We start from the raw sequence: 12,008 nt of genomic DNA on the forward strand, positions 1-12,008 counted from the left end.
CCCGCTTTGAGTCTAACATGCGCAGCCTTCGAAAAGGTTGTAATGATTTTTAAGGTGAGTTTGGGTCTTTATGTAATATTTTCTAAGATATCTAATTTTGTAGACGAATTGGGCTAGGTGTTTCGGGTCGAATGTGTTTGTACCGAATCATATTTGTAGAATTGGACAGGCCTATGCTGTACCTCGTTCTTTGAAAATAAGCTGTCGTGTTGCATAGTGTTTTCTATTTGACAATGATAAGTTGTATGAATTAGTCAGTGGTTTACAACTGGCTTTTGAAACACTTCTTCGATTTACACCTGAATCATTGTTGTGGAATTGTGGAGGGAAACAGTAGCCTGAAGACAGTCTCTCTCTCTCTCTCTTACTCTCTCTTACTCTCTCTCTCTCTCTCTCTCTCTCTCTCTCTCTCACACACACACATACACACACACACACACACACACACACACAGAGGCATACAAACACATAGGCTACACACTCACACGCGTTAGCAAGCCATCTCTCACTCTTTTCTATTTTCCCTCCCGCTCTCTATCTCTTTCTCTCTGACACACACACACACACACACACACACACACACACACACACACACAGCGCGCCCGAGCGAGCGAGCATACACACACGCGCGCGCGCGCGCAGGCACACACACACACACACACACACACACACACACACACACACACACACACACACACACACTTACTATGAGTTAAATATATTCTCTCTATGAGGTAGCGGACGAGTAAATATGCTGGCCTGCCTTTGAGTCAGAAATTTATGGCGACCTCTGTGAACTTTCACAAGTGACGGGCTGTTAACTTTTCTCTGTTCTCCCTCGAGATATTTTATTGGGCCGTTGAAAGCTCGGGACGCGGTTAGGTTATTATATATGGTGTGTTCACAGTGAGAATATGACCATAAAACAATTAACCACAAGAGGCGTGCGCACGATGGCCTACAACCACGGCTTGCTGTTTGTTGAAGTATAAATAGACTGTATTTACCTTTTTTAAAACTATTAGCATTAGTACTAATCAATGGTCTTCAGCAACTGGTGCACCAAGGATAAAAGTAGCCTATGCATTGAGGTATAATACTTTACTTCGCCTATAGGCCCATACCATTCCCCCTATACATGTTACTTATTTCTTTTATACACGCAGTGCATACTGTTTATCTATATAAATACATTCTATCATATGTCAAGTAGCCTACAGAAAGAACGCGCCTACCTCTCTACCTTTTTAGCTTTTAGTATTTTGCCAATGCTACGTAAGGCCCCAACCCATTACAGGACCTTCACTCAGACTTTCATGACGTGCTTCAAAATGAAATTAAGAAGGTTGGAGGTACAGTGGTCATGTATTGCAATAATAATACAATAACAGTAAATATTATGGTAAATCCTTAATGATGGAGATATTCAGGATTTCCACTGACTTAATTGGTCACTTTTAGTTTTCCTGAGGAGGGTATAGGCTACGTCTGAATTGTTTTCTGCTATATCAAAATAATTGCAAGGTTTCGTTTTTGTTTTAGGTTTGCCCAATATATTTTAGTAGCAGACCAGATTCGTTTATACCATCACAAAATATTTTCCTAAGCGTGGTATTCATGAATGTCTCTCTTACACACACTATTTGCCATGCTACCCTCTTAATTTACTTAAAGTATTTTAAATATTTTCAAATTAGGCAACTCATTAGTAGCTACATGGACTGACACGCTCTGGCTGCCCCAAGACTATGTTGATTGTGCAATCATGTTCATTTGGGGCGTTAAAAGTAATAAAATAGACGTTGTACTCTTTATAGTTTTCACAATTACATCCACGTAGGCCTACTTATCAAACGTCTCATCTTCTATGACATTGTCCTCTCTAAAGGATTTTCAAGGAATCAAACGTGTAGCCTACTTTATACTCAGCCGTACACAAACATTCAATATGTGTGTGTTTGCTGTGATTTTGATTTATAATCTGAGCTAATGTTCTGTATCCCCATATCTGATTAATGTAGGTGGAAAGAAATCGTGCCGAGGGCTCTGAAACGATCCATGAGTCCCGGGCATGCGCATAAACCTCTTACGAGGAACCTCTTGATATTAATATCAAACGAGAATCACTGTATCACATCACAATGGTGCGCTAAAATACAGAACCACTTATTCTTCTCCTAGTTTGCTTGATGTACTGCGTGGAAGTAATCCACGATACTCCTTCTCGATATAAATACTCATCTTTACCTTGGCTGATGTAAGTAGAATGTATTTAACTCAAAACATGTAAGGAAGCTGGCGTTTATCCGAAAATACAACCTTAAACGGCACGTTCACTTTTGAACATATCCAGAGAGCGTGTGCCCTCTTACAAGAGTAGTGCGCATTGACACTCTTTTTGAGTCGTTATCTTATATGGTTTTAATACAACTCCTTGTGCTAACAGTAGACATTGCGCGCTGGTTTGTGTGAAGCGGTACTCGCCAAGTTCTGTGCAACAGAAACTTTCCTCTCAGGCGTTAACCCAATAATTCCCAGACAGAGGAAATGGTTGGGCTCAGCCATCAGCGGAGGGCCAAGCTAGGAGTAGTGAGCCCAGACAAAACTGCACGCCAGTTGAGTGTGTGGGTTGGAGGTTTTTCAGTTGACACTGACATCTCTGAACTGTGTTATTTGTGAATATAATGGCTTATTGCAATCAAGTACAATGAGCCAATTCAGAAAATTGCTTTCTGGAAATGCGGTTTGGGTTTCAAATTAGATGTAGATTTGTAATGACGAAAAGTTATTTTGTCATAGCAGCAGTTGTTCTAGGTTTCCCATCAGTTATCAGTTATTTATCTATTGAATCGTTGGCATTATCCACCACAACATCTCATATTTTCTGGAATCAGTACATTAACAAGATGAATATAGCCAACTATTTAAATCCATTGTATTCATTGTGAGAAAGTGTGTTTTTTAGGGAGATTGTTGACACTTCTACGAATTCCATGACACACACACACACACACACACACACACACACACACACACAGACACACACACACATACACGCACACACTCTCGCACTCACACACACACACACACACACACACACACACACACACATACATGCTTTGTCCTAGATTTCAGCTAACTTTTTCCTTACTGAAATTACTCATTCCTATGAAACGCTAGTGCTTCAGAAAATACTGCCGTTTATATCTGTTGCTAGTGGGCCAGTTGGAATGTGAACATGATATTTGCTGTCCTTTGAAGGCAAGGTCTTGTTTTGTTGACCTGTGCAGCATTGTTTTGGCCAGAGTGACAACACAGCTCTCCTCGAGGCACCTGCCTTTAATATATACCTCTCAGGATTTAGTGTAAGCTTCTTTCGTGTCAGTAAGTCATGCATGCCTAAGCTGTCATGTAGGCCAGCAGTGCTTATATTATCGCACCAGCCTGTGAGGCATTCACCTTTGCATGGCAATAACCATGTTTAGGGGGAGAGTTTAAACACTTTGGAGTCTGGAGTTCTTGGGCAGACTCTGAAGGATTGAGTTTGAAAATGACCGTGATATTGGTCAGTGAGTGTTTTCCAGGCTTGAGATACTCGTGTCCATTTGACCCAACGTGGGCAGCAATGGCCGCGTCAGTGCGGATCCAATGGTGTGTGGCGTTGATACAATAGCATATGAGTTGCCGATTGCTACAGTTACAGATTGTGTTTGTTTATTAGTCTTACTCTGTGTCTTTCAGTGTGCTAGTTGCTAATACACATCTACCCACCACATTCATTCATTCCACACACACAGGGAAAAGCATGCATATACAGTAATCTCTCACCCACACACTCAATCGTCATACACACACACACACACACGCGCACGCGTGCACACTCACACACACACACACACACACACACACACACACGCACGATCATTACAGTATATCTAGCAACTATGCATAATCTCATGGTAATTTGGTCATTTTAACGTTTAAGCAAAAATGCTGAATGCATGATCTTATTTTTTTACAGGCAGCTCAACATGATGAAGAGAAGATGCAACATACTAGTGCATTGCATAAACTGCTCATGCACATAGCAATCTTGCAAGATCAAGTAAGAAGGACTTGTATTTAACTCTCTCTCTCTCTCTGCCTCTCTCTCTCTCTCTCTCTGTATATATATTATTATATACACAGTATATTATATTTGGATATGTTAACAGTGCTTTGAGATCGCTGATGGATGCCATTTTGACTCCAGTACAATCTGGCACAATGTCCTGCAGAATCCTTCCTGCAGCCCATGGTAGTTTAGTATGAGGCCACAATTTAGTGTGCCTACTTCTTTCTTGTCTTCCGTGAGGAATGGACAGATGCGCTGTCAGCTAAACATGTGAATGATGCACGTCTTGCTCATATGGTACACATTTACTAAAGGTAGCAGTGTTACTTGACCCTCAACGCCGCTTTGACCTTTTTGGATGATGTATGTGCCGCACTCTGGACATGAAAACAGCAACACTCATATATACTATATTGTCATTCTGGTATTTGTCTGTCTAATAGCATTTTGTAGTATTGCATGTCCGTTTGAATATGAGAGAGCCTGTGAGAGCACTAGTGTATGATGTCCGTACTTCATCATATCATACTCCATCATTAAAAGCGAAAGAAGAGGAATTGACTTGTCGCGTGTGTGGAAATACCCAGACTAGAAATGGACCCACAGTATGTACTGCTGTTACAACACAGTACTACTTGGCAAGGGGCTATTTTCGTCACCTTGACTTTATGGACATACTCTGTGCTCGTGACTGTATTTTCTCCATGTTTTGCAGCGCGGTAATGTAACAGGCAATGGTGTTTGTTCAAACGGAAAACACAATGAAATTAAATTTGTATTGATATTTTAGGTAAGTTAAGATAGGTGACAATTCAAATGTGGTGTATTTTCTCTGCTGTGATGTGAAATATCTGTTCCAATGTGCAACCTGTTCTGCAGAACATGTTCTTGTGTCAGTACATGGTTGCATAATAATTAAGATTTTGTTCATGTTAGATGTCATTCTGTTTGTAAACTATGATTTATAATGTATGTTATTTATATAAAGGGTGTTAACCTGTAAGTATAGTTGCAGGCTAGAGTTCCTAATTTGTTCATGAAAATGGTGTTCCCCACACTGCTCTGCATGTCATTAAAATGCAGTATTCTACATTTGATATTGTTGTCTTTGACACCAAACCCCACAGAGTAAATAAAAAAACGTTGAACAAAAGTTTTAAAAGCCTGTTTTTTTTTCTTTTTTCTGAAAAGACGGTCATAGTACATCAAACTCAAACAATGTGCTGTTTTACAGTAAATGTCCAGTGAGTTTTGAATATTTTTTAATTGAAACGTCTTGTTTTGTGCTCATTTAGATGGTGAAAGATCTATCCAAGTTCATATAAATATAATTTCTTCTGGTTTGTTCCCCGTTTAAGTGCAGAGAGACGGCGAAAAACTATTTACACTTTTGTCAACTTAATAACTAGTCTGATTTCAGCCTTCACATACTTACTTACACTCACATGCACTCTCTCTTGCAAATCTGAGAGCTCACGAAAATGACCAATAATGTAAATTTGTGCCATCAGTCACATCAGGGGAGAGTCACATTTCATCTTAGGGTGAGACTGCTCCTTTATCAACTTACTTTATGATAAATGCAGGTAAAAAAGATTACTGATAAGCGGAATTGACAATGGCTGCTTGTGTGGACATAGGCCTAGTGCCATGGGTTTTAATGTAGTATTTCCCCAAAAAAGAGAACACTTGATACATTATATGAGATTGTAGGTTACACTCCATCGCCCATATAAATAAACTGATCACAGAATATGGATTTTCCCCTACTGCACCAAAAAGCACACTCTTAGGTGTTGATGTCAGTGGCACTTTGAAAAATACATAATAATATCACAATGCAGACTCAGCCATCTGGAATCATGAACTAACAGTACTACTAACCCTAAGATCCCCAATAAACTATTTCCAGGTTTAGTTTTCATCCCAGATTTACAGATGAATAGACTAATAATATATTTAACAGAGGGCTGAGATGGAATGATACCGTTCTGTTTTGAAAAAGGCTGCTGGATGGAATTATTTACTTGGGCATTTAGTTTGTAACTGCGTCTTCACATGGAACGATAACATTTCAGAAACTGCCTACTCCGGTAACCTGAGCAATTTTCTGCATCGATGATTCACAGCGTTCGCTGATAAAGCGGTGAAAGTCTGTATTATATATTGTTCTTTTGATTCGACAGCATGTCATACCTGACGTTTAAAAGACTTAAATTTAATGGTAAGCTACATAAATTTGGTCTCTTGACCAAACCATCATCTGTTTTGTATAGAATAATACTGCCGTAAGAAATGACCTTGAATGACCACAGAAGTGGTTCTAATTTGTGATTATTGCAACTTGCCAGTGGACTGCATCTGCCAACAGTTGGTGAAGTCGGCACGGCGTAGGATGAAGTGCGTTGGCACCACCTTAGAGTGAGGCTACACCAAATGCCCAAATGGACAGAAAATTGCTGTCGTAGCAAAAGCAAAAGCAAAAGCATTTGCTTAAGTTAAATGAAGATTTTAAGAAGACAGAAAAAGATAAGAGTTCCCATTACAACTCTCCTTCGACTATCTTGGAAGCAAATTAGAGAAAATTACAAAACCGAATCTAATAGCGATATTTAGTTTTCGACAGAGTACGCAGAATACTTTTTTTGCAAGAATAATATAGCCCCTCAAAACGGAATCGTAAAATTTGATGAAATTGTACCCAACAGGTGACGATCCATGGACAAGTCTCCTAACTGTTATAACATAGGCATAAATGCTACCACATAAACTTTGGAATGTTCGATTTTGAGATATTTGCTTGTTGTAATGAGACTCCTTTAAGTCAAAGGCAGACCAATGTTTGGTAGTACATACGCGGCACATATCAAAGCGTTTTCTCTGCGATATTTGAAAACGGAGTCCTGCGGTGAACGCCTGCGTGTCCCTTTTAAAACAAACCCAGTCGCTGTCAATCATCGCGCATTCCAACCAATCCCAAAGCGCCCGTTTTTAAAAGCAGCTTTGCCTGCTGTGCTTTTATATTGCAGCATGGCCTGCTTCGAAGCATTTTTACTACCACGGTTATTGCCACAAATCAAGAGGGCAAAGTGAACGGCATGGGACTCACACCAACTTTAACGAGCTTGTGTCTGATTCCTGCGCCTGCGATGTTCACGGCCAAGAATTTCACATGCAGATGATGATGATATTCAGCAGGGGAAATGGGGACACGGTTTCTAGGTAAATCCTGAACTTAAAGGTTGGTTGATTTTGCAAACTCACAGCCAAACTCACAACAAAACATGACAAGCCTGTCGATGTTTAGTGGCTGCCCTCTTTCTTGCGTCAACCCCGGGGAGAGCAATACTGAACCCAGCGTGGTGCTGCCACCTTTGGCAGGGGAGCACATGGGGCACCCCACCGGCAGTTCCTTAAAACTCTGCCCCTCGCACAATCTGCGAGACTACCCTGAGACGAGGGCCCGTGCATATGTTGACCATTCGGTTCCCCATCTTTCAGACACGGGATACACCAGCCACCGGTTAGAACCCAGTCCTAGGGGCATTATTATTGGGACAAATCTGTCAGGACCAGGCATGCCACCAGTCACAGATCAACTGGCATCAAGATCTAACCAGCATGGCACGACTGGAAGGTACCGTGACCTTCCCAGCTATAGGGATGGCAGAAGCCACGCTTTTTTCACGGCATACCACGAACAGGCCAACGGCTCCTCCGACACTGCTCGTGATTTCAGCAGCCAAGTAATGCTGGGACTCTCCGGTGATATCCTCTCGAGGGTTCACCCCTACGGCCAAACGATCAGCGGCCCGAGGGGCAACGGCCAACAACTTGTCACCCAATTTCTGGGTCTCTACAAACCGCTGAACATGGCTGTGCAGCGAGGAGGAGGCGACGCCTTCCTCAGGTGCTCCAGGCAAAATCCCAACAACGAGCTGGTGTGCAAATGGAGTGACAGCCAAGTGGGGGCCGGGAAGCAGCCCTGTGCCAGGACTTTTGGGACCATGTATGAACTTGTCACCCATGTCACGGTGGAGCATGTTGGCGGACCAGAACAGACCGAATACGTTTGTCAGTGGGAAAACTGTCCACGGGACAGTAAGCCATTTAAAGCCAAATACAAGCTGGTGAACCATGTAAGAGTCCACACAGGGGAAAAGCCCTTCCCCTGCCCATTCCACGGATGTGAAAAAGTTTTCGCAAGATCAGAAAATCTGAAGATTCACAAGAGAACACATACAGGTTGGTGGCCATGTAATATTACCAGACGAATAGTAGGCTGTCAATAAAACTATATTGAAATGTTGACAATTATTATTTTACCGTGTGCCAGTAGGTAAATAATTAACCAGTCTTAACTGTGACGTGCTTTTGCCATTCTTTAATTAGAGTATTACCCGTATTATTTCCAATGGCTGATCAGAGAAATGAGTACTTGGCAAATTATTTATTACCTGAAAATATAACTTTCACCCAACATATATGTTTTTGTTTTCACTCTCCAGAATCAGTTAGTTTAAATACTTTGCAACATTTATGCAAATAAGTTATTTTGTTTTAGGAGCTTTGTTATTTCCAAAATATCACATTAGACAACCTTAAAACATTGCATTGCAAACATTGCAGAAGTGTGTCTTTGTTGAATGACTTATTAAGACTCTTCCCCACTTAAAGTTTATATTTTAAATCAAATTATATTATTTTGCATGTCAGGCTAGTCAGTTATGAATAATATCACAACTATTGCATGTTTGATAATTCTTTGTAATAATAATGAATATTATTTGGAGTGGTGGTCTGTACTGTGTTGGTCGAGGCTAGCAGCCTAGTCGTAGGAGAGACAGCAATAATGATCACACAGACAACTAGGTAACTGTTTGGGCCAGTTGTTTGGGTGCCTCGCATTCTCATTCATGTTGAGAAATAAATAAATAAGTGCCGGGACACCGGAGAGTTGTGACGTAGTCTTTACGCGGCGCGCAGTTGCAACCTCAGTAGGAAGGATTATTACTCTGCGCTCGCGCAGGACCCATGCTGCAAACTCAGCAGCCAGATAAGCTACGCGACGAAGTGCACACGTCATACTTTCCCCTTTTAAAATGCAAGTTATGAAAATGTGTTTCGGTGGTTGCGAAAAGGAAAATATTCGATTAATATGTTGCAACATTATTTTACTTTAGTGTATATTTAACTGAAACATTGAGCGCGATTCCAGCACAGATGCCCACTAAAGTAGCCCAACGAACCACATTTATTCATACGCATGTGCAGTTCAATAAAAAGCAAACCATACGAAAAAAAATGTTCTGTTAAAACTGTTTGTAATAACCCAGACCCAGTGAACACATGTAAACACGTCTAATAGGCTACATGACATCAGACGCAGTGACAAAATAATCCGATGGATATTCACAGGTAGCCTGTGAAAAACGCATGTCCGTTTTAATTGAAATTTCATGCCGACAGAGAATCTAAATAAATAATGCCATCAAGCTATATTTATTGGTGAAGTAATGTTTGCTAAAGTAATTCATTTCCCTAATCAAATACCCTCATTTTTGTGCTGGGGTGTCAGGGGGGTTGGTTTTGCAGTGGACGTGTTTTGGTTAGTCCAATATTTTCTTTAAGTATTAGGCTATTGTCACGTGCAGAAAACGGTCTCATAGGTTTCTTCAATTTCGTGGGCATATCGTCAGTTTCTGTGAGTTTCAGCTTTTTAAGAAGCTGGACGAGCCTGAGAGTCAAACGTGGATATCATTCATCCTAGAGAAATTAAAACGATTCAGTTTACAGTCCACAGAAGGCACCCAAACTCTGAGAGTAATAAAATGTAGCTTCAATGTTGATATTTTATGAAAACAACACATTTTCATTTCCCCAAGAGAAGTCATTCACTGTTCTTTTGGCTAACTAGACATGTCCCTCGTAATAAGCGGCCATTTTTCCCCCTTCTGCACGTTTAGGTGAAAAACCGTTTAAATGCGAGTATGAGGGCTGCAATCGGAGATTTGCAAACAGCAGCGACCGGAAGAAGCATTCTCATGTGCACTCCAGCGATAAACCCTACACTTGCAAAGTCAGAGGATGTGAGAAATGTTACACTCATCCCAGCTCTCTACGCAAACATATGAAACTCCATTGCAAGGCCTACATATCCAAAGCCAACGATGAGCGCCTGGAGGATGGGGAACACCTTGCCGAAGCCAGGTCTCCTACAACAGAGCGGCAAGACGTGTCCTCCCCTCCCTCCACGAGGCGGGCTCCACCACCTGCCTCTTCGCAAGGGTCCCTCTCCCCCGAGATTCGAAACGACACGTCTCTGAGGTCACGTTTCCATCACACGTTTGACAGCAGTTTGGACTACGCGACGCATAGGTCACAGGCCCTCTTGGACCCTTTGTTGATACAGCGGAGCAATTACAGGCCCGAACCCTCACAATACCCTTGCAACCAAACGAGCCACAGTTTTACTCAAGGACACAGGACTTTTGCAAATAGCTCCCCTTTCCAGAAGAACATTGTTAACGGCTGGTATACCTGTCACAGTGGTGTGGACACCTTCTCGTTAAAACAGTGTAACGAGGACATGTCATCAGCCTAATTTCGATAGCCAGGCTGCTAGTCAGGCTGCCATTCCCCGAACAGGTACCCAAGCTATATGTAGCCCAAATTTCAATTTGTCCTCCCATTTCAAATCACAAATATTTATAATAGCCTATAGTGTACGTTGTGGATGTAAGCTTTAAATGTTATAAATGGCACTGTTTCAGTGTTGTGGTGTGCTCAGTTGGCATTATAGCATATGCAACGAATGTCCCGTCTAGTGGTTCAAAAAGAAAACAAGTGGCCAGCAAAGGTGTAAATCTGTAATATTATATACAAACAGTGTAGTCTGTTGCAAATATGACCCATGTTTATGATCTGCTCAATAACCATATAGACAGAAGACTATAGTAGAAATACGTTATATTACCTAGTGATTAAAGTTCTTGGATAAAAGAAAGCGTACAATTATTGTTCTATGATATGTGATGTTGAAAAGTCAAAAGAGTTGTTTCGAAAGCTGTGAACATTTTTCTTCCTGTCATGTCCAATTTTGACGCCTATCATCATATTGTAAAAAGAATGTTATTTATGTCTAATTCTTGTTGAAATCGTAATTCAAAGGTAACCTATTTAGGATATCGTGCGTTAATTTATTATTATTTTTTTCAAGTCACATTAAACATCACATAAAAGTAGTGTGAATTACGGGACCTGCGAGGCCTCACTATTTTCCTCCCAACATAGGGTGGGGCGTGAATGTCTCCTGATGCCTTTTCCCAAGATGCCCCCGTCTTTTTCTTTCTTTTAATAGTTAGTCTACATGGATAGGCTATTTCATATATCTCTGCAGCTCTTTTTGGATCGACTGAGAAGCCAATCTACAGTCTACTTGATAAGAATTAAAATGTTTAATTAAAATTCTACTGTATATACTGTAACATTAATTATGCATTCAATATTCCATTAAAGTGTCTCCATTCTCTTTGATCAGGCAGTGTGTGATTAAACCCAATGCATTCTCAAAGAAAACGTGCGGTAGTAGTAGCAGCATAGTGACGACTCCCAGATTTGGAACCCTGTTTGTTTCAGCTATATCGCTGCATATTTGAGGATTTTACATCTTGCCCACTCACTCACGCACGCACGCACGCACGCACGCACATGCAGTCACGCACACACACGCACACGCACACACACACACACACACACACACACACACACACACGCACACACACACACACACACACACACACACACACACACACACCTTCACCGCACGCGCGCGCACACACACACACACACACACACACACACACACACACACACACACACACACACACACACA

At 41.3% G+C, this 12,008-nt stretch overlaps 1 protein-coding gene and 1 long non-coding RNA gene across 2 annotated transcripts in view; both read left to right on the forward strand.

Moving 5' to 3' along the window:
• The window catches only part of LOC134069107 (uncharacterized), a 55,718-nt gene extending 50,719 nt beyond the window's left edge, over positions 1 to 4,999 (forward strand). Inside the window, exon 3 of the long non-coding RNA XR_009936771.1 lies at positions 4,022 to 4,999. This is a non-coding gene — a long non-coding RNA (uncharacterized LOC134069107). The remainder of the gene's footprint in view (positions 1 to 4,021) is intronic.
• Positions 5,000 to 7,398: 2,399 nt separating this feature from the next.
• zic6 (zic family member 6) lies at positions 7,399 to 11,650 on the forward strand. Its single transcript, XM_062524808.1, has 2 exons — positions 7,399 to 8,359; positions 10,081 to 11,650. Exons 1-2 carry the CDS (start codon positions 7,399 to 7,401, stop codon positions 10,716 to 10,718), a joined length of 1,599 nt encoding a protein of 532 aa, XP_062380792.1. The 3' UTR covers positions 10,719 to 11,650.
• Positions 11,651 to 12,008: the final 358 nt, after the last annotated feature.

Source organism: Sardina pilchardus, chromosome 21 (genome assembly GCF_963854185.1).
Source record: "Sardina pilchardus chromosome 21, fSarPil1.1, whole genome shotgun sequence".
Taxonomy (NCBI): domain Eukaryota; kingdom Metazoa; phylum Chordata; class Actinopteri; order Clupeiformes; family Clupeidae; genus Sardina; species Sardina pilchardus.